General features: G+C 37.7%; 1 protein-coding gene across 1 annotated transcript; it reads left to right on the top strand.

Annotated features, from left to right (window-relative positions):
* Positions 1 to 552: 552 nt before the first annotated feature.
* adam19b (ADAM metallopeptidase domain 19b) lies at positions 553 to 26,978 on the top strand. The gene is made up of 23 exons (XM_084132515.1): positions 553 to 827; positions 990 to 1,102; positions 1,586 to 1,656; positions 10,724 to 10,802; positions 12,071 to 12,147; positions 13,644 to 13,848; positions 14,864 to 14,929; positions 15,867 to 15,938; positions 16,023 to 16,189; positions 17,099 to 17,183; positions 17,268 to 17,407; positions 17,512 to 17,689; positions 17,796 to 17,885; positions 19,297 to 19,492; positions 19,974 to 20,082; positions 21,963 to 22,176; positions 22,268 to 22,345; positions 22,928 to 23,036; positions 23,150 to 23,288; positions 23,376 to 23,463; positions 24,329 to 24,541; positions 25,267 to 25,361; positions 25,713 to 26,978. Exons 1-23 carry the CDS (start codon positions 692 to 694, stop codon positions 25,741 to 25,743), a joined length of 2,751 nt encoding a protein of 916 aa, XP_083988641.1. The 5' UTR covers positions 553 to 691; the 3' UTR covers positions 25,744 to 26,978.
* The last annotated feature ends 207 nt before the right edge of the window (positions 26,979 to 27,185 follow it).

The following is a 27,185-nucleotide window of genomic DNA, read 5'->3' as shown; positions in this document are numbered from 1 at the left end:
AGAATTATTGTGGGCTGATCGTGAAACCAAATCTTCCCTCTGCACTACTCTCGGTGCTACACTTGTTTTAGAGCCAAGGTGTATATTATTACACACAGTGACACAATGTTGCGTGTAGTGTGTAATATGGTATCCCTGACCTCGTTTTCGTGCTTAAATTATAACAGTGAATGTACTCCATCACTAACAACTGTAAATGCCTTCGAAGACTTTTTTCTACCACTATTATTTTAGCAAAGGTCAGTATTATTGCTCATTAAGCATGCAAGATTTTGTACTTGAAATATTTTTTTATATTATTTCTGTTTAACGTGACTTCTACTAGTTCTGGTAATTTATTTTTAAACAAATTTCTAATTAATCGAATATGGATGGATGGATGGATGGATGGATGGATGGATGGATGGATGGATAGATAGATAGATAGATAGATAGATAGATAGATAGATAGATAGATAGATAGATAGATAGATAGATATGTTTTTATGAATGATTGAGGCACACTGTAAGGGGGGAGGTGCTTGGACCAGGGTGATAAAGGCTGTAAAGATGCGCTCCAGTCCTCAAAGCCTCTGTCGGACTCTACAGTCACACATACCGGTGCTGTTCATCATGAATGCTATTCATAATCGATAATAATTCCTTCTGCACGGCTCGTTTATTTCGTGCATTTTTACATTCAATTTAATGTATGATGCTTCAGGGCGTGTATTTGAATCGCTGCATGGTCGCGGGCGCAGTGCAGTTCCGTTTGTTTTTATTGTTATGTTTTTTATGTTTACATCTCTCTTTAAGATGCACTGCACATGGCGACGACATACAGACGGGTGAGTCTTATTATATTATAGTCACAATAAAAGTATACCGTTATTGTGTTGCTTTGATTCTAAGCAGTGGAATTGAAGATGCTGCGCGCTTGAACTCGTTCGCTGGAAATTGTGTCTAATTGATTATTTATTGATCACGTGATTGATTTATTGTACTATTAGATGAACGTTGGCATGGAGACTCATATCGCATCCATGACAACCTGCAGCACTTTATCACTTATCCAGAGTGGATCAGCCCAACCAGATACAGAAGATCTCATGTGGCCACTAAGGTAATGTCGAATGCAAATGCAGTTTTGAGAATAGTAGTAGGCTAGGCTATTGCTCCAATAGGTTAATTGTGCTTATATTCTTAAACTCCACATTGCAAACTTAATTTGTCATCAAATGGCTTGTTCATATTGGGAGCAAACCTATAATACCATTTTGCTTTTCTAATCCAATAAAGTAATATTCCAGTGAAAAGTTGAACTGATTTTCTTTTTTTAAGTCTTTGCTATATTGCCCAGCACTGCTACATGAACTCCATAGCTTTTTGTAAAATCCTGTGATCATGTTATCAAGAATGATTTGAGATTGAAAGAGAATCTTGATTTTATATGGAAGCCAGATTTTTGGCCCCCACTGTATGTATAATACCACTTGCCTAATTCATAATCTTTTTAACTAAGTATTTTGCATATCACCAATCACCAATTTTGCATAATGGAAATTATTGGGTAATTCTAGATAACCTGATTGATTTCCCTTCCCAGCATCCGTCTGAGGCAGAGGTCAAGATAACTGTGGGAGGAGAAGATCTGATTCTACAACTCCAGAGAAATGAGTGAGTTTGTGCATGTAGTCTTATAAATAACCATCTCCATTCAGTTTCATCCCCTGCAGTCCAGCTTTACTGTAGCCATATATCACCTAACAACTGGAGGTTTCGTTATATATGAAATGCTGTTTATAGCGCTGCACCAAAAATACACATCTATGTGGTTTCCCTTTTCATTTTGGCACAAGCATATGTACATCTGTTGATGGAGAGCGTTTGCACCGCACGAGCATTAAACCATATGGGAATGACATTTGATACTCATGCTCCAGGACACAGGAAGCTGAGCGTGTCACATGGTTTAGTTTCTGCCCCTGGAGTGCATTGCCATTAGGGGATAAGTGCACATGATAACAGGTTGACAACCGAATAAACCAGGTTGATTATTTCTGAGCTGTATCATTGGCATTAAGTGGCTAGTGACAGGACTTTAAAAGACATCCTGCTTTGCTGTTCTGTGGCAAGGATTGTTTTGGATGCCTCAGGAAAAGCCAGAGTGCAACCGGCACAATCCTCCTGGAGCCGGTTACACCAGCTGTGTGCTCTTAAAAATAAACGGGTTTTCGCAGTCATACCATAGAAGAACCTTTTGGTGAACTGGTCTTAAAAGAAGACCATTGCTTTCCAGTGAAGAGCATTTTAATAATCTAAAGAGCCATCAATGCCAAATAAAGAACCGTTATTTTTAACCGAGTGTTAACTGAAATTCCCGGCATCTCAACACAACTTCCACTCACCTATTCGAAGGCTGCTATTGGATCATTGAGTGTTAACATCATATGAACAAAGAGAACAAATGGTGCAACTGAATAAAGTACAGAGTTAGTTACAAACTAGCTAGTGGTTACTAAGCCTCTAGTGTGGACTTTACAATCCAATTTAAAGGATTAGTTCAATAAAAAATTTAATTATCCCATAATTTACTCACCCATCGCTTTGCTTCAGAAGATCTTTATTAACTTATTGGAGCCGTATGGGTTACTTTTATGATGGATGGATGCACTTTTTTGGTTCTTGAGAGCCAGGATATTTTTTAATATAACTCTGATTGTGTTTGGATGAAAGGTGAAAGTCATATACACATAGGATGGCTTAAGGTTGAGTAAATTATAAGATAATTTACATTTTTGGGTGAACTTACCCTTTAAGAACTTACGAATGGCTGGTGCAACCCTACACTGGTCTAAGTGGTGTCACATTAGTGAAGGTCCTATCAGGAAATCAGAGCAGATGGAATAGCCATAGGCTGCCAACTGAGGATCCATCCAGAGCACCACTCCATGGTGTCTGACAGAGATAACTCTAGGGAATGGCACCCTGCTGGTCATTTGTCACTATGATCTAGCCTTTAGTGTGAAAACAATCAGCACCGTTTCTCAAGCACTGTGTCAGTTTGTTTTAGGGAAGTGTGTGGTTTATATTTCCCAAGAATGTTGTCATTTTCACAAAAAATAATATTGAGCAACATCCTAATTCAGAGAAACACTTTGTTTCTGGATTTCAATCTGATGTAATGTCAAACTAACAGAAGTCATGGTGACTGACCAATAACAGTAGTATTGATAGTTGATGACCATACAAAGTAATATTTGATCAGTTCTGTTGTGTGGGTGGGAGGTACTATAGTAATTATAGTACTTCTATATTTAGTATATAGTACTTCGGAAATATAGAATTAACTGGAAATTCAGCATTGAAATGCATGCATATGTAAAGAAAAGGTTAGCCACCACTCTTAAAAATAAAGGTCCTTTATTGGCATTGATGGTTCTATGAAGAACCTTTACATCCATGGAAACTTTACACTGCACAAAAGGTTATTTATAGTGGAAAAATGTTTTTAAATTATAAAAAATATTCTTCACACTAAGAAAAAGTGCTTCTTTGGGGAACCAAAAATGGTTATTCTATTGCATCACTCCAAGAACCCCCTTTTGAAACCTTTCTTTTTAAGAGTATATTCAGTATTTAAGTAGCACTGAAATGAGATTTCTCTTTTTGTGGTCCCAGTGTCTCGACAGCACAATTTTTGTATGTCTGGGGTTTGAGCATGATTTTCTTTCATGTGGACTGTTTATCGATTAAGGCTGTTGTAAAATGAATTCATTGCATTGACATGAATGCAGGGATGAGGGAGGTATAGCTGACCCTGCATTCATGTCTGAGCAATGAATATTAATACAAGCTGGGTTTAATTGTCTCCTGTGGATAATTTCAGTATTTGTGGGACAAGATAAAAGCAAGGAAAATGGTTTCAAAGATATCCATCTCAGTTCAAAGGCTCGGGTTAATACTAATTGAGGTCAAGTGTAGTCATTAATTATTTTTCTGTCTTTCTCATGTTATTTCTCCCTCTCTTTACACTTTTAACCTCCGTCTAAACCCCATGGGTCACCCAGTGGGAAAAACAGTCCATGCTAATTAGGTTTCTTGACAGATGATTTTGACTATAGGAAAATTTTGCCAGAAATTTCCACTTGTCTCACATCAAACTGCCACTGCGCAGTCATTTATAATCTTTTACACGTTGAAGTGATGAATCTTAACAGTTAAAGCCAGTTATTTACTTTTTTATGTTTATGTGCATATTATATTACTCATCATCATATCTGTATTTTACAAATAACACGTTAAATTCAGAAGTATTATTAAAAACAAATGTACTTGCATAAAGACCAGAATGTCATAGAAAGACCAATAACACAAACAACCAGTGTTTTAAAATGATTTACTGTTATAGTATTTATTAATATTTTGAATTTGCTTTTGTTTTTATATTTTTAGTTTTCATTTTAGTTTAAGCCAGCCAGAAGTTGAACATCCTAGAAATCACACAGAATTCAATTTTCACTTGTTTGTAAAGCACGTTTAGCCACAATCTTGAAACATGCTCCATAATGTAGGTTATAACTTCTTATAATTATTATTATTAAATTACTAATGCTGATACACTGCCAGAAAAAACTGGGCGTTACCTTTTCAAGAGGTACATATTAGTACCTAAAGTGTACTTATTGGTATACCTAAAAGGAACAAAAGTGTGAAAAGGTACCTCCCCAGTGACAGCTTCTTTTTCTACCTTTTTTTCTGAGAGTGTATATAATGGTCTCTTAACGAGTTTCTTGGCTTATTAAGGATTTTGTAGCTGTAGTATGTTTGATTTCAGGGGAATAGCTGGCTGTCAGTGATTTTCTGCTTTTCTCGTTCTTGTTTAGTTGTACTTCTCCTTCTCCCTGTTTAAAAAGCGCTCATGCATAGAATTTCAAAAAGCAGCTGTGAGTCTCTAGGCATCTGTAGTCAGTGGCCGTCTTCCAGGATAGATCCATCACAGTCTGAAGGAGAAAGCTTGTGTGTGTGTGTTGCCGTAGACTCCTGGCTTTTATCCTAATGAATGTTTGCCCTAATGGACCCAGAGGAGGGGAATGGGATTAAGATCCAGGCAGGGCACTGCTGATTCAGGTCTTCTGACGTTGTTGAGACTGGGGTTTTGTGACTCGAGTGTCAGGGGACTGTTTGGGGAGATATCATTTAGGGTTTTCTGAAGTAGCAGGGAACCCCACAACCCAACTGATTCCTCATTCATGCACTCATATGCATAAGCATGATTCTTGACAGACTCAAGACTATGTCTGCTGACCTGTCGGTGAAGCTTCTTTTACTCTATCCCTCCTGTATTTCTGTCCGTTTTCTCTCTCCGGAGTGCTAACAGATCTCAGAGGAAACATTAGTCTATGGTCTGAGTCTGACGCCATGTCCTCCCTAATATTTTCAGTCACAATGTTGGCTTGTGTCATCAGAATGATACATAACCAGGGGATTATAGGTTACTAGTGGTGATTAATTTGAAGTCAACATGAAATGTCATTCACAACCATTTTACTTCTGTAATGTGACATATTTTTGAATGAAATGGAAATGATTTAGAGCAGGACTTGATTTTATCCATCTGGAGTTAATTGGATCATAAAAAGTGGGTGTTAGGTAAAAAATTTGACTCAGGTGATTGGCAGTTTGGTTTATTTTGATGAAATATTAGAAAGACAAACAATTGTGCACCGGTGAAACAAGTCCGGGAATGTGCATTAACCCTGTAAAACCTGACATATGAAATAATAGTCAGAAAAACAGTATTGAACCTTTAGACAAATTTGTTGTTGTTGTTGTTGATGAGTATTATTTTTGATACATCAGGCTTTTGTTGCTCATATATATCAGATATATATCAGAATATGGAGCTCATACTCGAGAAGGGGAAAAAACATCTTAGGTTTTATCAGAGGCCCAAACTGAGTAAAAATATGCAATTTGGTGAAGATGTAATATTTATATAGTTGAAAAGTAAGAAGAAATTCTGATAGCTTATAATACAAATATCAATGAGGTCTGTCAGTGTCAGGTGTGTCTAAATCTATTAAAAAAAAGAAAAAAAGGCATGAAGGCATGTATTAGATTGTGTGCAACAGTATTTTTTCAGCAAAATTTTGATCATGTTGATAATTTAGAGGCCTTAGAAATTTGAGTATCAAATATTATACAGTAGGCCAAGTAAATAGGGTCAATGTTGATTTTATGTGCTAATGTGTGCCTTCTGGATTCTGTTGCTTTTGTTTATTTTCTTATACATGCATTGGCTTGTTTGACTTTCAAATTACCCCTCTGGGAGGCTGACGGGCTGTCAGTTAGAGGGCAGAGCGTTCAGACAGGCTTTTAGGCTCTGATACGCTCTGAAACAGAGCAATAAATGCTCCTCCATTACGGCAATGGCCGAGGCCAATTACATCATCCTCCCCTCCGGCCTGTCTCCTCTCTTTTCTGTTCGTGATGTCCTTATTTCATCCTTCTCTCTCCCTCCTCCATCTATAGTGATGTCATTTGATATGAGAAAATGCGGCCCGCTGACCCTTGAGACGCAGCTCTTCTGTACTGAAATGAGCTCTTTGTTTCTGCTGCTGCCAGACAGCCGTGTCTCACACACACAGCTCTTCATCACTGCATCTGTCGGGCCTCTTGCCAAAGCTTTTAGTGCTCTGTGTGGGTATTTTGCATCTTTGTGGGGTAATTTATACAATTATTTTCCCTTATTATACAGAGGGAAAGAGAAAGAAAGATTATTTATTAACATTATAAATGTGAAGTTAGGGAACAAAATGTTAAATTTCATACAATCGTGTTTCAATCAATTTTCACTAAAAGTTTGCCACGTTGCTTTTCCAGAACACTATATTTTTTCTAAGGGCTTTTATTATTCTGAGCCTAGGATTTAACCCTGTAAAGCCTGACATATGAAATAATAGCCCAAAAACCTTTGGTGAGTATCATATTTGATACATCAGGCTTTTATGACTAGTAGGATATAGGAGAATATGTCGCTCATAGTTGAGGAGGAAAAAACATTTCACTTTTATTCAGAGTCTCAAACTTATCAACAATTTTATGCAGTTGCTTATATGGCCAAAAAGTCATTCTTAATTTCGATGAGATTCTTATAAAAGTATAGCAGACTACTTTCATGCACATAAATATAAGTTGTTGCTCTATATCTTCCAATAATATGTCTGAGTAAGATGAAATTTAAATGCTTTGTTTTATAATCAAAGTGCATTTCCTATGCAGTGCATTTCAATGATTGAGAGATGTACAGAATAAACATTCCTCAAAAGCCTGATGTATCGATACTTAAAATTATTTTTTAATAATGATGAATAATCAAGCAAGCCTAAGTTGCTTTAGTCCAGTAAGTGTTCATCTTGAAATATTACTGACATTATAAACGTTATTATAATGGTTGCTTTATAAAAATCAGTAAATATTTCACAGCATAAAAACAATATGTTAAATAATCCCATTTTCATAGGGACAAAGAATATATTTTTGTTAAAGATAAAGTGAAATGCAATATCATTTTGGGTAAGAAATATTAATGAGCGTTCACGACCATTGGCAAGTTAGGAGAAACATTATTCACTGACTCCTTGTATAGTTAGTTAGCTAGTTTGGACCACAGTTAATCATGGTCTATTTTTGCCAGCTTTTGTTTTATAGGTGTCTTTCCGTAAGTGTTTGTAATTTCCTGTAGTGTTTGTGGCCAAGACGCCACTTAAAATTTCTGTTAATCGCCCACCTAGTATGTGCAACATCCTTCTTTCTGTCAGAATTTTATTTTCTGTAAAATATTACCTATTTCTGTCTCACTCACTCAATTTTTCCAGAGCCTAAGGCACTATAGCGTCATGCACAGCCAGAGTCAGTTTATTGTTAATGTATGAGTCTTCTGGTTGGCCCAGTGGCTGTTTGTGGCTGGGTTTAATATAGCAACACATTTTGGGTCATTGGGCGGCAGTGTGGCAGATTAAGTGCGGGCCTTGTTTTAGTTCCCTCTGACTACTCGGCAGATTGGATCAACAGGCATGCATTGTTTGAGAGGGTGTCAGATACACTCAAGAACCCCCTATCCTACAGCCCCTAATTCTGTCCTGAGTGCTTTTCCACCCTCTTGGACTGTATCTTGAAGAGAAATGGCCTTGCGGGTGTTCACTGTGAGATGAAAAGTTCTGACATGGCATATTGTGCACCTTCATCATTTGTCTATCAAAAACTGAGTGTGCCTCCAGTAAATGTTGTGTCTATAATAGTCTTTACCTGTTTAAAAGAGTGGAAATGGGATTTAAACTGTTAAAATGTATGTTGATGCTACTAAATATGTTCATATGACCTTAAAGGACCCTGTGTGCTAGTATTTATACTTGTAGCGTGTATTTATTTTAAAGGCTACATATATCAGAATGCCCGTATGACCGGTATGTCTCTGAGGGGCTCTTTGCACTCGCGTCCATGACACTTTTACTCCCTGGCAGAGATCCAGGGTCCTGCAGGGCCAGTACAGACTTGTGCAGTCTAGTGGGTGTTCCTGCGTGGGGGGGTGATGGAGGTCGCAGCCCAGTAGGTCTGGACTGTGTCCAGAGCAAGTGTTGTTGGGCCCACTAATGTAAACAAAGAGAGACAGACACTTTAGATTTATGTGTGTGTGTGTGTGTGTGTGTGTGTGTGTGTGTGTGTGTGTGTGTGTGTGTGTGTGTGTGTGTGTGTGAAAAGAGAAGAAGAGGAAGAATGAGACCATCTATGTGGTTAGATATAGATAGAGCAAGTCAAATTGTCAGATCAAAAATATTTTCAGTGGTAACAGACTGTTTCAGTTCCCGTTTTTAACTGAATGGTAAATGATTTTACTGGTGTTCACAATGCATCACTTTATTTTTTAATGTAAAGGATAAAAAAAAGGTGTTGCAAACACACTATTGGAACATACGCACTGACAGAAATTAGAAAATTCTCGTTTGAAAATAATGACTTCGAATTTCTTTGTGCGTGCCATGGTTGCAGGTTGCAGGTAAGGAGAGTTGAAGCGTGGATCTATTTGCAAAGAAGTATAGTTATTAAATGAAAACAAAAAACTCTAAACCTGCAGGAGTAGAGCAAACAAAAATGAGAAAAGACAAAGAATTTAATCAAACAGGGGGTAAAATACACAGACTAATGCTGCGTTAATTGTGAAATGACAACACCGAGCTGCTCACTCACATCCAATTATGCATTTCTATGGCAAGACTATCAATGGCAAAAATGAATCTGTCATGTTGTACAGCGCTCACGTGGTACAAGTCGGAGCTCTCTGAAAATTACAAGTCATGAGTTCTACGAGGAGAAGAACGCTCTTTACAAGTTGGAATCTCATAATTACGACACTTACATTTAATCATTTAGCAGACTTTTATCCAAAGCGACATGGTGTGAATGCAGCTAAAATGAGCATTAAAACAAGGAACAGGTGAGGCTAATCAATTAACAAATGAGTATGACAACTAAACACAGGTAATGAAACTAAACTGAAAGAACCAAAACAACACAGACAACACATGACAGTGCACTTGTCAGTGTGATACAAAATATAATTTAGGGGTGGCAGTGGCTCAGTGGTTCATGTAGGTTGTCTACAAACCGAAAGGTTGGTGGTTCAATCCCCGGTTAACCCCAGCTGCTACCGATGAGCTGGATGGCGCCTTGCATGGCTGACACCGCCGTCGGTGTATGAATGAGTGAGTGAATGGGTGAATGTGAGGCAATGTAAAGCGCTTTGGTGGCCATAGGTCTGTGAAAGCGCTATATAAATGCAGTCCATTTACCATTTACCATTTTTACTCTCCTGAGAAGGAAAGTATTTGTATTTTGCTTTGTTAAACCCATAAATCAGAATATGAATGTATGGGTTGTAGACAGTATTAATCATTTTTAAGTGTCTGTAATGATATTTATGATACTGTAGTAGCACTATAATTTTTTATTTGTTAACTTTAGTTGATGCATTAACTAATGATAACTAATGGGACAATAGTAAAGTGTATCCACTTCATGTTATCCAATATCCAGTATCATGCTAATAGGAACACATTTGTTGCTGGTGTCTGTGAAGGGGTAGTCGTGCCTTTTTAATTAGGATGTGGGGGAAACATAACTCAAGAAAATCAACATAATCTTTTCTTTTTGTATGACACAGTACTATTTCTTAATAGTATATAGCTACGCTGTAGCTAAGAAAAGATTTCAGTGTGATGCAGTCATCAAATTGTTTGTTAGACTTGGGAGAAATTAAATATTTAGGACTTAGTGGTCATGTTTAAACCTTTAAGGAGAAAGAGTATACACAATAAACAGACTGTGTAAGCACACTTACTGTGGATCTCTGATTCTCAAAGCATTCAGCCACTTTAGATGAATCTTTAATGAGCTCAAGGTCATTAAGAGAAAGAGACTTCACACTGTCTGCCATTTTCTGCGCAGAAATCCTTTGAAATACTCAATATAACCAGTAAGGCCTCTTGGTTTCTTCTCTCCAAATAACCTGCATCTGATAAGTACCAAATCCTGGTTCATGTTTGACCCCAGAGAAGGAATGGAAACAAGTTTGAAGTGTTTATGTTATTCCTTTTTGGAAGTGACAGAAACTGTCTGGTTACCAGCTGTGCATATTAAATGTATAGCTGAATTATTTTGTCTTTTTTGTGTGTTCTTCTCTAAGGGAGCTGTTCTCCTCTGAATATCAGGAGATATGGTATGATCCAAATGGAAACCGTCAGTTTTCCAGGCCTTCCAACAGGGTGAGTGTAAGAGCCATTCCAGAATCATTCACTTCTAAATAGTATGTGAATAGTTCATATTGTTATAGTAATCTTATGATAAACTATGTTGTCATATATACATACAGGGGTTGCACAATGAAACTAAAACACCTGGTTTTAGACCACAATAATTTATTAGCATAGTGTAGAGCCAACTTTTTGCAGCCAATACAGCATCAGTTAATCTTGGGAATGACAGATACAAGTCCTTCACAGTGGCCAGAGGGATTTTGAGCCATTCCTCTTTCCTCACAGTGGCTAGATCAGGTAGTGGAGGAAAACATTTTCTGACTCGCTCCTCCAAAACACCCCAAAGTGGCTCAAAAATATTTAGATCTGGTGACTATATGACCAGAATGGTTTGGTAGTGGCAGTGACGGTGCCCATCAAGCCAAGTAGTGGGCCTAGGGAATGCCATGATATTGAAGCCCAAACCATCAGTGATCGACCCCGTGCTTCACTCTGGACAGCAACAGTCGGGGTGTTAAGCTTCTTTGGGGTTTCTCCACACCGTAACTCTCTCGGATGTGGAAAAGACAGTGAAGGTGGACTCATTAGAGAACATACTTGTTTTTCATTGTCCACAGCCCGAGATTTCCTCTGCTGCACCATTGGAATTAACACTTGGCCTTGGCATGAGTGACCAAAGGTTTGGCTATAGCAGCCCGACCATGAATATTGACCCCGTGGAGCTCCTGACAAACAGTTTTGGTGGGAACAGGAAAGTCGAGGTGCACATTTAATTCTGCGGTGATTTGTGCAGCTGTGGTTTTATGTTTTTTGACACAATTCGGGTTAGTACCCAGACATCCCTTTCAGACAGCTTCCTCTTGCGTCAACAGTCACTCCTGTTGGATGTGGTTTGTCCTACTTGGTGCCGGTGTTATGCCGACATTACCCTGGATAACATAGCTCTCGATACACCACAGGGATTTTCTGTCCTGGTCACAGATGAGCCAGTGAGACGCGCTCCTACAATTTGTCCTCTTTGTACTCATATTATGTTGTGTGAATTGCAATATTTTATGTACAGCTGTGCTATTGCTGCTCTTACTGATGGAATGTAAAATTAGTGAAGATTGGCCACCAGGCCAGTGAGGCCACGCATATAAACGTGTGAAACCTCCAATGCTATATATATATTTATATATATAGTATATATATTTATAGTATTATTACTTAAATAGTATATAGTACTTCAAAACCTCATTTCTTCTAATGTTATAAATATGTTATCTTGGTTTCAGGATCACTGTTATTATCATGGGTCAGTCAAGGGGATCCAGGGGTCTAGTCTCGTCATCAGCACCTGTGCTGGATTCAGGTAAGAACCACGGCAGATCTGCATGTGTATTGTGTGAAAAAATATATTTATTTAATTATGTGTTTTTATTTTGCATGTTCAATGGATCTTTAATTTAGAGGCTTGTAATGTAATGCTTGTACTGTAACTAGACACATTGTTATTGGAAGAGCCACATGTAAATGCACAGTACTTGGCTTATTTTATTATAATTCCAATCATTGGAAGATGTGGGGAGTTTGAAAAGGTTTTTTTGTTTTTTACATTTTTGCAATTCATTTTGGTGTCACTAGTGGTTCTGAAATGACACTCTCCACCTTAAACCAAGGTAAAATCATAACCCATGGCCTCTTGTGAGCTATTGCTTAATTGTCTTATTAATTCATGATATTTATCTGAACAAAAACAGATTTCTTAAAAAATATTTCATTTTATTCTTTAGTTCATCAAATTTACATTTTAAAGTGTTATTATTATCATGCAAAACTGTCTTTTATGGTTAGTAATTGCGACTTTCACAAAACCATTTTTAGTTCCATTTTCTGTCAGACTCTTAGAAACTTCAGCTTTAGTGATATGACTTTGCATCATGAGAACTTGTCTTTGTTGCGCAGAAGTTCCAGTTTATTAGCCCAGGGAGTGAGTTCAGCGAGTTCATTGTAGCAGCGTGGCCGGGTCTCTGGGTTTCTGTGTGGGCCGAGGGTAGATGTATAGAGTCCTGCTGAGCTCCAGTTCGTTCAGAGACTCCGTTTCCTGTCTGAACAGACACACATTGACTGATATCCAAAAAGATCGATGAGCCAGCACAGCTTGAGTGAGTTGGGTTTGATTGGAGATGGGAGAATTTTATAGAATCCTTCCTTCATTCATCCTTCCAGATGAATTCCACTAAATGAGCACCATGAAAACATTTTGTCTAGAGTTTTATGTATCATATAACAGATGTGTTTGCATGTCTTTAGTTGCCATTCAAGAACTATTTGAGTATTCTTTATCTTTGCAGGATGCCTGTTCCTACAGAAAGTAGCAACTTTCACCATTCATAGACAGTTAACATTCACATAATATTGCCATGTAACTGTAAATTTGTTAGTTCGTCGTAATATTTGGTTTGGGTTCTTTTTGTGCCTTGCATATTGTTGTGCATTTCTGCAGTGGAATCATTTTCATTGATAGTTGGGCGTCCCTGTACATCTGTGAAGTTTTGTGTGTAACTAGGTTGGTGTTTGGAGAATACTTGGATATCCAGGAAGCAAGGAAATCTGTTTTTGCTTTAAACCAGTTCAGCATAAACACAAGTTGGCTATCAATTCAGTTTTCTTCCCTTTTTTCTCCCCCCTCCCATCCGGGATAAAGATCATTTTGTGTGGTGAAGCTGCTTCCCGTGCAACACCCATCTGAGAGGTTTCCATCCTGTAGGCCTGGTTAAATTTCCATGACTCTGATTTTCCAACTGATCATTGAAATTTAAAGTTTAAAGATTCTTGTGATTGACATGTTGTCTTCTCAATCCCCAGGGGCATGATAACAGTCAATAACAGCGTGAGCTACATGATCGAACCGCTAGCTAACCAAACACACTCTCAGGGACATGCCGTTTACAATGCTCAGAGCCTGAAACTGCCAGCGGGCACCTGCGGACACCACCATGGAGACGGGAATCACACGGAAAGCCTTCAAGAGCTGATTGATGTCATGGCAGAGCCTCAGCAGACCAATAGGGTGAGATCATGGTTTTGTTGTGCAAGAACAATTCACCCAAAGTCAAACTAGAGATCCTCTCGGATCAGTGTACGTTTATTTAAAGAAGCTCATTGTCTAACTTTTTGTTGCTTCACCATCAAAAAAGTTCCAACAGCACTTGGTGTGAATATGGTACATTACATTTTGGTGCCCATGGTGTTTTTTAAAGCATTGAAGGCATATTTCCTATGTTTTTTGTTGTGCAAAGTATTTTAGAGAAACTTATATGTAACATAAAATGAACCTAGCATGAAAGGTAGCAAAAATGGATTTTGAAATATATTTGCTTACATATTTTTCAGAGAGTTTTTATCTACTTATATTTTCCCATATATATTATTTGGCCGTTTGTTTACATTTTTAATGTATGTAAATATATTTTCTTTCAAAATTGGCATTTATTTGGCCCTTGAAGTACATTTTGCAATATGTTTGACTTTTTAAGGTTTAAATTAAGTATTTCCTAAAGTAAATTTTTTTTCTGTATTTGTTTAATGTTTCTAGCTAGAAATTTGCAAAAAATCATGCTTTTAACTGTGTTTAGACCCCAATTTTGATATAGGCTAAGTGTTGCAAAACCTTATTAAAATGAATGTAAAATAAAACAGCCCATATTAAAATATAGTACAACCTCCTAAACTTGTCAGTGAACATTTCCTAAAGATTATTCACCTCCTTTCACTGACAATTTGTTGAAAAAGAAAGAAAATAAAATAGCTATTTTTCAGAGTTCAGACTCTATTTTGTACCCTATTCATGGAAAGTACCAGATAATAAAACTTGTTATTTAAATAAATGTGAAGAGCTGACTAAAGTGGTACTAAACTAAGGACACATTGTTCTTTGCGTTTGCATACATGAATAGAGTGTCTGTCCCTAACTGAAGACACAGGATGTCTCAATTAGTGTCTCACAGCATTTATATTCATAAACTCTTCTGTAGTATATCAAATTAGCCTATGCTTAGTCATATCTTATCTATCTCTTCCTGCAGAAAAGAAGGGATGTCAGCAGTAGCATGAAATACGTGGAGCTGATGGTGGTGGCCGACCATGCAGAGGTAAAATCACTTAAATTCAGGTATCTGCTGAAAAGAGACAAGACTCAGTAAACTGCTGAAGTTGGTGTTTTGCACCATGTAGTTTTGACAGATACTTTACAAATGTACACTACTGATTTTTTCCCTTGGAAAGTGATTAATACTTTTATTAACATTTATAACGTTACAAAAGAATCCAATAGATTTCAGATATTTCAAATAAATGCAGTTCTTTTGAGCCTTCTGTTCATCAAAGATTCTTGAAAAATGGATCACAGTTTCAACAACAAAAAATCAACATTGATAAAAATAAGAAATATTTATGAGTAGCAAATCAGCACATTCAAATGATTTCTGAAGGATTATGTGAGCTTTGCAACCACAAATTACATTTTAAAATATATTCAAGTAAAATACAGTTATTTAAAATTATAATATTTATGATAATATAAATAGGTTTACTGTATAATACACAAACTTTTGAATAGTCATGTATCTTTAAACAATAAATGCAACTGAATTTGTAATTTTTTCGGAAGAATATGTGCATTCCCATGTAAAAGCTGCCACCATAAAGTGTTGATATGCATTTGCCAAGGTGTTTAAAAAAAACAAACAGCTCTTTAGCAAACACCGCTAATAATAATCTCAGTATTTATTTTTGTGATTATAGGATTCAGACAGTCTGTCCTTGGTTTTTATAGGCATATTTTTGCAGCGCGTTCTTATTATCACAGAAATCAACAAGATTTTGTGCCAGGTGGTTTCTTTGGATAAAAGTGTCTTGTAAAGTGTCTTGAGTCTTGTCTGTTTGAAGACTCACTTCACGGTACCTCTGCAGATAAGGCTCGTTTCCTGTCATGACTGTCCTCTGCATTTCTAATCACCACCTACATGACACTAAGGTCATTTCAGCCATCCAAATCAAAGATACATCCTAATCGTGTCTCTTTTTCAGTTTGTGAATCACGGTCGGGACCTTGAAAGGACCAAAATGACTCTGATTGAAGCAGCTAACTTTGTGGATAAGGTGAGATTGTTGTGAATTCTACCGTTAAACGCACATTTTTACCACACATCTGGACTAATATATTATGTGACTTTATGTTGCCAGTATTATAAAACACTGAACATCCGTGTGGCTCTGATCCGGTTGGAGATCTGGAACGATCAAGACAAGATCAGTGTGAGCGACAACCCCTACAGCACCCTGAGTGCGTTTCTGGCCTGGAGGAGGAAACAGCTGCCACAGCTGCCCAATGACAACGCTCAGCTCGTAACGTCAGTCTCACTGTTGCTCCTCCCACCTAAATAACGCGTGAGCAGATAACAATGATCGCTGATAAGGATTTAAAAGGATCATTTTTAAATTCTGTCATCATTCACTCACCCACTTGACGTTCCGAAACTGAGCAACACATTTCAGTGGTCAAAAATGGTCTATTGTCAAGTGTAGCAATTATGGGCTTGACCTTAACTCCCGCCAACCCGCCAATTAATGACACAATATTCATTTTTGGATGAAATATCCCTTTAAATGGGCCCTATTTTAACAATTTAAGCGCATGATCTAAAGCGCACGGCGCAAGTGCACTTAGGGCGTGTCCGTATACACTTTCGCTAGTAGAAAAATGGTTGGCGAACACGGTCTAAAAGGGTTGTCCCTATTCTCTTAATGAGTAATGGGTGTGTTTTGGGCGTGACGTGCAATAAACCAATCAGAGTCTCATCTCCCATTCCCATTTGCAAGCGGAAAAACTGAACGCTTCTCTAGCGAGAATGGGACAAAGTGTACGTGTGTTGTGGACCCGCCTATAGGCGCATATTACTAACGAATAACAAAAAAAAATATTGCACCATTGACTTTAGACTAGGTATCAGTTGGTCAATGGCGCAGTCTATTTCAGTTGCCTCAAAATAGCAACGTGCCATCAATGCGCCCGAACACACCTGGTTTTCAGACCAGCACTCCCATGGGTGCACAGATGGGCGCAAATGCATTTGCTGTTTAAACAACGTGGCGCAGGACGTGAAAACGAGCAAAAAACATTTGCGGCACTGCATCGCACCGGGTGTGTGATACGGCCCATTAAGTCTACATCTGTTCATCTAGCCATTTGGTTGCATTGGTTTGATTTGATTCTGCCATAGTTTTATTGGTATTTAAACAGGTTTTTTTTGTATTTGTAGGGGAGTGTCGTTTCATGGCACCATCATTGGTCTTGCACCTCTTAAAGCCATGTGTTCTGAATACCAGTCTGGTGGAGTCAATTCGGTACATTCACCTGCATTGTTATTCCATTGTGTTTTTATTGCCTTTATTGGACTCACTTTTTGTTTTGTCTGCCTCTTTCTGTAGGACCACTCTTACAGTGCTGTGGGGATCGCTGCCACCATGGCTCATGAGATGGGGCATAACTTTGGGATGAGCCATGACAGTCAAGGTTGCTGTCGTGCTCCGGCCGAGGAGGGAGGCTGTATCATGGCTGCTGCCACAGGGTGAGAACCAAAGAAAAAATACTGTATAATTACAAACCTGCATGAAACCTGACAGAATTTTCATTTAAAATCAACATGAAATAAAAGTCAAACGTGTTCTGTAGGGCTCCGTTCCCTCGTATCTTCAACCCCTGCAATCAGAAGGAGCTGAAACGCTACCTGAGCTCCGGTGGGGGGAAGTGTTTGTTCAACCCTCCCAACACCAGGCTCATGTACGGGGGCCAGCGCTGTGGAAACGGATACCTGGAGGAAGGAGAAGAGTGTGATTGTGGAGAAGTGGAGGTCAGGAGAGAGTTTCATTGCTTCCTCTGTCTCGTTTTCTCCCACGCTGTTATCCTGGTTCATCTTTCACGCTTACATTTCCGTTTCTGTTTCCTTTACTACAAAGGAGTGCTCAAGTCCCTGCTGTAATGCCAACAACTGCACGCTGAAGATTGACGCCGAGTGTGCACACGGAGTTTGCTGTCATGAGTGCAAGGTGAATCCCTGCCAAACTCATCTCACGCTTTCTCTGTCTCGACCCTGTTTCCTGTGGTGCGGCATCAGAAAAACTGTTTCATTTAATTAATAAGTGTTGAATTTAAATAAATAAATGGGATTTTTTTTAAAAAGTGGTGATTTTAAAGGGTTAGTTCACCCAAAAATGAAAATTCTGTCATTACTCACCCCTAATATCTTTCCAAACCTGTGAGATATTTTAAATGAAATCTGAGAGCTTTCTGTTCCTCTATTGACAGCTACTCAACTACCACTTTGACGCTTCAAAAAGTTCATAAAGAGATCATAAAACGAATCCATATGAATTGAGTAGTTTAGTCCAAATTTTCTGAAGAGACTCGATTGCTCTATATGATGAACAGATTGAATTTAGGCTTTTATTCACATATAAACATTCAAACGGAAGCTCAAGTATGTTCGCTTGACGCAGAAAAAGCCGGTGAGGTTCATTCTCGTGTTACACAGCATGTTTGAGCTTCTGCAAGAACCAATGAGGTTTGTTCTTGTGCGTCAAGCAGGTTCGGTTGAGCTTCTGTTTATGTTCGCTGATCAATGTTTATATGTGAATAAAGCCTAAATTCAATCTGTTCATCATATAAAGTGATCAAGTCTCTTCAGAAGATTTGGACTAAACTGCTTAATTCATATGGATTCATCTCCTTATGAACTTTTTGAAGCGTCAAAGTGGTAGTTGCATGGACTGTCAATGGAGGGACAGAAATCTCTCAGATTTCGTTAAAAAGATCTTCATTAGTGTTTCAAAGATGAACGAAAGTCTTATGGGTTTGGAATGACATGAGGATAAGTAAATCATTTTTTCGAATTTTCATTTTTGGATGAACCAACCCTTTAATTGGTAGGTTTAAATAAATTCATTATTTTTAAGTGTAATTTAATAAATGAATATATATATTTTTTATTAAATTTAAATTAAAAGCAATTTACAGTAGTATTTTTAAATATATATATATTTTTACCTTTATTAATCCACCTCGACAACTAATACACCAAAGCTTTTATACTCAAATATCTGCTAAATGTTTTGCTTTCAGTGATTATTAATTTTAAATAATACTATTAATAAAACATAGATGTGCATTTTAGGATATTTTTTCTCACAAATGTCCACAGTTGAAAGTGTCTGGCTTTAGTTTAAATGAACTAATTTATTAATTTATTATCTTTACAACGAAACTGAATCAACACTGAACTGACTTCAGCTGAACAATTTTAGAGCTGCTGTACAGCTGAAATGAACTCTGTTTGCATCATTAAATCGTTTTTCTGTAATCACTGTAAAACTGCTTTGAAACAATCTGTATTTCATAAAGCGCTATGTCAGTAAAGGTGACTAAATGAATACAAGTTTGTTCTATCCCACTCTTGACCAGCTGAAGAGTCCAGGAGTGATGTGCCGTCCACCGTCAGGCTCCTGTGACCTGCCTGAGTACTGTGATGGGAAATCTGAGTCCTGCCCTGCTAACTTCTACCTGATAGATGGCAACAGTTGTGCGGGTGGCAGTGCCTACTGTTACACTGGCATGTGTCTGACGCTGGAGCAGCAGTGCATCTCTCTCTGGGGCAAAGGTCTGTCTGCTAAAAGTAACACAATATAAATGTAACACCATAAATCCAAGCACCCAATATTCAGTGAGTCACAGTTTTCACAAAAATATTTTCAACTGTGATAATAATAAGAATTCTTGAGCAGCAAATCAGCATATTAGATTGATTTCTGAAGGATCATGTGACACTGAAGACTGGAGTAATGTTTTTACTGTATTTTTGAGTAATGTTGGCTATTTTTTCTACCATGTTTCTATCACATTTTCCAGTGGAAATCCACTTGGCAATGTACTGTAGTTTACAGTAGAACAGATACTGTGCTTGGCTGTGATCTCAGTCTCCGAATGTGATGCCATCTGCTGCTCGCTGCAGATATCAGAGAAATCATTCGAGTCCAGCTGAGAGTTTAGCATTCACACAACCAGTAACTTGTGACATGAGTAGATGTTTCTATTCTATTCTGTTCTGTTTCAGCTGCAAATTTTCTGTCTCTATTTCTTAGATGCTCGTCTTGCTCCTGATCGTTGCTTCACTGAAGTAAATAAAGCAGGTGATTCCTATGGAAACTGTGGCAAAGACCCCATGGGCGCATACAGGAAATGCACTGAAAGGTGAGATTAATTTACTCAAATAATAATAATTTTTTTTACAAAAAAGGTTTTCTATCGTAGTATATTTTAAAATGTAATTTATTCAAGTTTTTGCTGCTTAACATATTTGTGAAAACCGTGATACACATTAAGAAAATAATTTGCATTAAAAAAGAAATTAATAATTCGACATAAAAGTCTAAATCAGCATATTAGAATGATTTCTGGAGGATCATGTGACACTGAAGACTGGAGTAATGATGCTGAAAATTCAGCTTTTGTCATCAAAATATATTAGAAAATAGTTCTTTTAAATTTGTAATAATATTTCACAATATTACTAGTTTTTAATGTATTTTTTATCAAAAGAATGCAGTCTTGGTGAGCATTAGTGATGTATGTCTCGAGACCGGTCTTGGTCTCGAGACCACTTTTACGTGGTCTCGGTCTTGACGGTCTTTGGTCTTGGTCTTGTCTTGGTCTCGGACCTCTCGGTCTTGTCTAGGTCTCGCTGTCTCAGACCGACATAGTGGTCGGGGGATTTAGCAATACAATACTACAATATCCACGACGACACAACGTTCGATAATGCAACATTATTATCCGCAACGGAACGGATTGAAGCGCGCGTCCGAGTGCTGACAGTGCGGCGTGTGCTCGAGCCACACGAGAAAACACTTTATCCGCGCCACTGATCGCAGCGGCAATGAGCACTTTGATCACTTGGTTTAAAAAACACATATCAGTAACATGATGGGTTTTAACTTCATTTAGGAGTCATTCATTTTGGGTAACTGCACAACTACACAACTGACAGATGACTTTGAGCGCACCGCCAACGGTGTGTGTGTGTGTGTGTGTGTATTGTGTGTGTGTGTAACCATAGCGACAAAACGACCAACTTTCGGATCCCGCACTTAAGCCTATAATTTCGTTTTTAAAAATGTAATTAAGTATTTAAAAGTTGCAGAATGGGTTCATTTGGAGTCTCAGACTCCGAAATCGGCAGAGATAGGCAGGTATTTGCTTAGATGAATTTGTGTCTTTGATATCTGTGTGTGTGTGTGTATGTTGTGTTGTTGGTGTTAGACTAAATAAATGGTCTTTTAAATATCATCTGCATATCTCCGTTGTGTTGACTAAACATTAGGCCTAATCCAAGTTTATAATTGTGTATCTTTAATTTGATGTTATACGTTTTCATCTACACATTAATTATAATTTCAATTGGTTACATATTTCTCATTCTTTAGACAGTTGTTGGAGGAGCAAGATGGTGTTGGAGGTGTTTGATGTTTTGTCAGATGAACCAGTCAGTACCAGTCATGTCAGTCCTCAACAGTACACAAAAGTTAAGGGAGTCTCAATCCTCTAATAGTGCAGTAACAGCCGTCATGCAATTGCTACACATAGTTGATCTCACCCAGTCTACAAAAACATTTACAGTGAGCTCACAGTCACACACATGACATGGTCTGTCTCTGTATTGTTCTGCCTGTGTAGTTGAAGTAATACCATCTAATATGCATTGAATGTAAACTGCGGCTGAACCCTATGCTGCTGTTCTTGAATTCATACAAGTTATTGCTTAGCTTCAACACTAGTCTGTTTTTTTCCCCTCCGGTCTCGACTTGGTCTCGGTCTTGGTCTCGACTTGGTCTTGGTCTTGACTTGGTCTGTCTTGGTCTCGGTCTTGGTCTTGTCTTGGTCTCGATACCCTCTGGTCTTGGTAGTGTCTTGGTCTCGGTTTAGGCGGTCTTGACTACAAGTCTAGTGAGCATACAAGACTTCTTTGAAAAGCACGAAAAAAATAATAATTTTAAATTAATTTAAATTATTCCAGTGGTGTGTGAAATCATCATTTGAGCCATCCAAATACGTGCTGTTGGTTCTCTGTTTAGGAATGCTAAATGTGGGAAGATTCAGTGCCAAAGCACTGCCAGCAAACCAATAGAATACAACGCCGTCGCCATAGACACCAATGTCGATATTGGTCAACAGAAGGTCCTGTGCAGAGGGACACATGTGTACCAGCAAGGTCAAGATAAGCACAACCAGAATGACACCCTAGACCCGGGCCTGGTTCTGCCAGGGACCAAATGTGGGGAGAATGCGGTAGGTTTTTTAGTCACTTTATATCGTTGAGTGTATAGGAGGACCTCTTCTTACATTCACATTTCACTTCATTTCACTTCTATCTGAATAGATCTGTTTCGAAGGGGAATGCCGCGAGGCGTCCTTCCTGCAAGCAGATGAATGCAATGCCAAATGTCATGGCCATGGGGTAAGTTCATATTGCTTATTTCTGCAGAGAGCTGGCTGAGCTTTATGCATGCATGGCCATTGCAGAGCTACTTCCTGCTTACATAATTTTGTAATCATCAGGTATACATTTTTTTTACCCCATATGGTATCATAAAGTATTTATGATACCATATGAGGTAAAAAAATGATACCTAGTGATTGCAAAATGATGTAAACAGGAAGTAGCTCTGCAGTGGCCATATACTTTCGATAACAGTCAATGAAAAAATCCCTTACTATTTTTGGATGTGCTAAACTTACAGCAGACTTCAGTGGTGACTTCATTTCCACTAAATGCATTCGCTATTATGTCTGACTTTATAAGGCATTGTATTATTTTACAATACAGAATGAATATCTGTATAGCGAGTAGGGTTTAAATAATTAGTTTAAAGACCATGGCTGCATCCGAAAGACAGTATGTGACTAAAGAAATATGTCCGAATTAAAATTCAGGTTTTCATTTTTAGATCATCTATTTCTTTAGATTGTTTTTCACTGGAGAAAAAAAAATTAAGCAATGGAACAAATGTTTGTTTTTTTGTTGTGTGTTTCCCTGCAGCTTTGCAATAATAACCACAACTGTCATTGTAAGCCGGGTTGGGGACCACCATTTTGTGAGATGACGGGTTCAGGAGGCAGTTTGGACAGTGGGCCTGTGATCGCGCACAGTACGTCAACAGACACCTAATAAACTGAATATTTCATCTAATGTTATCTGTGATACGTCCTGTTTTAAATATGTCCTTTTGTTGATTTTATGTTCTTGTCTTATCTTGTGCAGGCAGCCTTTCCCTACTGGTTCTCCTTATCCTTTTTTTTCTTCTGGTACTGGTTATCCTTGGCGTCTGTTGGTGGCGTTGCAAACAGAAGCTCCTCCCCAACAAAGACTCCGCCCTTCCTGCTACTCAAACATGCATCAAGTAACTGCTATATGCAAACGCATACAATGATCTTCATCATTTAGGTTGTTCTTGTGTTAAAAATGTTGTTATTTCTCTTATTGTCAGTGTTCCAGACACCCCTGAGACTAAAAGTCACACGACAGGTCACGCCAACCCAGTGTTCCAGCCAAAGAAACCTCACGCTGATGAACAGGTGTGAAGTTGTTTTGTTGTCAGCGTGTGTTCGCAGCATGTCCATCCAATAGCACGGTTCTGTGCATCACTGGGTTTAGCTGAATGTTGTCTGGACATCAAAAAACCACATGGAACCTAAACCCATCCAGATTATTGTTAACCAAAAGTAAAAATATTGAAAATAGTTTTTGTTAATTGAAATAAAGCTGAAATAAATTATGAATATTAGATTAACATCTTAAAAAACTTAAATGAAAATGAAATCAAGTGAAATAAGTTTAAGTTGAATTACTAAAACTAAAATAAAAATATACATAATAATAAAACAAAATCTAATAAAAATGACAAAAGCACATTACCACAAACTGAAATGAAAACTGAAAACATAAAATATAAAAGTTTATTCAAAATATTAATATATACTATAATAATGCAAACAATCCTATAGAACTGATCCATGTGTGTTTTTAAATCCAGTTAAAATCAGATTTTTAGGAATGCACTTCAGTCTGAACAGCCAAGTTTGATTTCAATTCGTTTTTTTCTGTAATTTTGGACACAGTGAAAATTAATAACATTTAATATACTTAAATGTGTAAAAATCAATTCCAGGAGTTAAACATTGACCCTTAATAAAAATGTTCATTGACATTGGTGGAATTTCAAAACTTCTTTCCATGATGACAGCAACTCTCTTATGTCTCTTCAGGCATTCATTTATTAGCAACTGATGTAGAAATACAGAATATCGACTGCACCGTCTACACAAACGGCTCAGACTTGATTACTTGCAAAAAGTATTGTGGAAAATAAGTGAAACTGATGATTTTTGCAATTGATTTTGACAGAAGATGTATATGAACAATAGTTTTTCATGTCCTCAGGCGAGTCCTACAGGTCCATCGAGATCTAGACATTCTATCATTCGGCCCACTGAGAAACCACCTCCAGTCCCAGCCTACACTCCACACAAGCAGAGTCTACAGCATTCAGAGCCATCCCAGCCGTCTCCATCAGTACCTCCCAAAAGAAGACCGCAACCCCCCAACCGACCCCCTCCACCCCGTCCCATGACCAAACCCTCCCAGACTGCAGAGGTGAGTGTCTTCCTCTCGTGATGTGTCCTCCTGAGCAAATGCAGGTGTAATCCAGGGCTTAACATTATTTCCAGCAGTGGCGTGTAACGCAGTCACTCCTACTAGCCACTTTTATCTGAAATAATAAACAGTAAGTGCAATGTCAAAAATAGTGATTTTTCGATACATATCGATACTAAAATACCTGAAAAGCTTCCAATACTCATTTTCCGCAGAATAGACACGACACCAGCTGCGCTTTCTCGCTCTCCCCGCTCCCCGAAAGCGAGTTGACACATGAATGAATATAATTGATGTTACAGGGCTTGAATTTCTTCTTTGCTGCGTATTGCATTTAAACTGTCAAATACACACAAAATAATGTCAAAATGTGGCGAGTCTTGGCGAGTATTCATGTAAACACAGTCAGATATGTTTTGTGAACGTAAAAGGTTGAGAAAGTAACAAAGTGGGCTGATGTATAATATGTGGGATGTATAACGGTATAATGGATCCATGCGTCAGGTCCTAAAGTGACGGCAGCCTAATATACCTGCTATCAAATTATGAGATTCTATTAAAAATATCTATATGGCAGTTTTTCCCCATGGTATCGATGTCAAAATTGTGGCCAGTGAAAATGCTGAGTGGCTAGTAACTTTAGAAAACCACTAGCCACAGTGGCTGGTGAGCAAAAATGTGAATGTCAAGTGCACATTATAAAATATTCGCTGTGTTTCATCCAGACGCTGCCTAAGAATGTCCTGCCAGTGGCACCAGTCATGTTGCAGAAAGGGAAATCCAATCTGAAGCCCCCTACTGGCCACTTCCAAAACGTCAGGTAATCATCAGGAGGAAGTTTTATACTGTGAAAAGAAACACTGTTAGCAATAATAATATTTTTTTTATAGTCATAATTAATAACTCATAGTTTTCAGTCACATGACTGGTGCGCTCAATGGTTAAACGTGTTCTTTATAATGGTTTTCTATGTGAAAACACTTGAGAAACTGCACAGTGCGTTTGTATTCTGGGTGCCTGTATATATGCATCAGTAATAAGGTGTATATTGAATCTGGTCTTTTAATATCATGGTCTTACTAGTAAAAACTAGGTGGGTGTTACTTAAAGGGTGTGATGTCACGTGAAAACTATATATTAAAGAGTAATACTTTATATGATTGTGTTTTAGGTTCCAAAGGGAAGTTTCTGGAAAGAGCTGAGTTGCAGTGAAGCTCATTGGAGCGCTACATCGATCAGCTCTGCACCTTTAAGAGTGACCAATCAAACTGCCTCACTCAAAGTGATGTCTGCCTTATTGACTTGAACACAGATTTAAGGATAACTTCAGTGTTTTTCAGGGGGTGCGGTTCCACTATTCCTGTGCCATATGTTACATTCGCCTATTTATTACAAAACCTCAGAGAAAGGACATGACAAAAAACTATGAAGTATGGCATTATAATCCAACAAGAGCATGGGACATCTGAAAGAATATCTTGCAACAAGAATATGAATTGTAGATTTGTGCACGCATTAGTAACATTGTATATTATATACAGTACACAGAGTGAACTGGAAAATGGGAGCAAATGAGTTTCATCTGTCATAGATTTGTCTAGTTGTGAACTAACTTGCACTGCCAGTACAATTTAGTTTAGTACTATGGTTAATCTGTACTCAGGAAACAGCCCTGGAAAGGAAAAAAACTATTGTTTTTTATAGCAATAATAGTTCAGAAACTCATATGAACTATATAGCACTGGGCTCTTTTTAGGTTAAATCCTGTGTAGTCATATACACTATTTATAGTATATACTGTATATACAGCAAGTAAAAATAACCTGTCTTAAAGGATGTTTGTGATAATGCTGGACAAGAATGACTTCAAATTAAATATGGTGCTTTGATTTTGAATTCTTAAATGAGAGAGAAAAAATCGCTCTACCTTTTCAGATAACGCAAGGGCATTAACCCAGGGAATGTATTTAGGTTTAAATAACCTATAAACATGTAAATGTGTATCTTACGTTTTTTTGGTCAGTCATTTGGGAAGAATATCTCTGGACAATTAATTATAATTTCTCCTAACATGCTTAATGTTTTGGAAAACTATGACCAATTTACTGGATTTCTGTCAGATTTTTCATGTTAAACTGTTATTTATTCATAGTGTTAAGATTTCAAATGTAATGCCTTAATAATTGTTTTGTTTTTTACATGAATTTTATTATATTGATAATAATGCAATTATTGAAATGATTATGTACTGTGGTGGATGTAAAGATAGTTTGATATTGCAGATTGCATAGGAAGTCAGAAAAAAGTCACTGTAATTTTTATTTGCCTTAATTTCAGTTCCTTTCATAAAAATAAAAAAGTTGCCCTTTATGCAAAATATGCTGTAATGCAGTGCCTTCCATGTGATGTCAGAAATAAATTTCCATCAGTTAATCTTCTTATTATTTTTGTTATTATTACTATAATTTAAAATGAGAAACTTTGTGAAATATTTAGCTATTTTTGTGTCTTGATGCCGTTTTGCACGTTCAACTCTACTACTGTATACTGCTCATATTCCTCCTGTAATGTAGACTTTGATTAAGGCAAAGACATCACACACACACACACACACACAAACACACAGGTTTGGTGGCTATACCTG

This window comes from Abramis brama (genome assembly GCF_963993115.1).
Source record: "Abramis brama genome assembly, chromosome: 13".
Lineage (NCBI taxonomy): Eukaryota > Metazoa > Chordata > Actinopteri > Cypriniformes > Leuciscidae > Abramis > Abramis brama.
Note: the sequence above shows the minus strand (reverse complement) of the source record. Positions and strands in the feature narration are given on the sequence as shown.

Excerpts from the sequence above, each read along its gene's own strand:
- adam19b (XM_084132515.1), top strand. The coding sequence starts at position 692 with ATGATGCTTCAGGGCGTGTATTTGAATCGCTGCATGGTCGCGGGCGCA. Across the intron at positions 13,849-14,863 it reads AGCCTCAGCAGACCAATAGG|AAAAGAAGGGATGTCAGCAG; the intron begins GTGAGATCATGG and ends CTCTTCCTGCAG. Across the intron at positions 17,184-17,267 it reads AGTCTGGTGGAGTCAATTCG|GACCACTCTTACAGTGCTGT; the intron begins GTACATTCACCT and ends CTCTTTCTGTAG.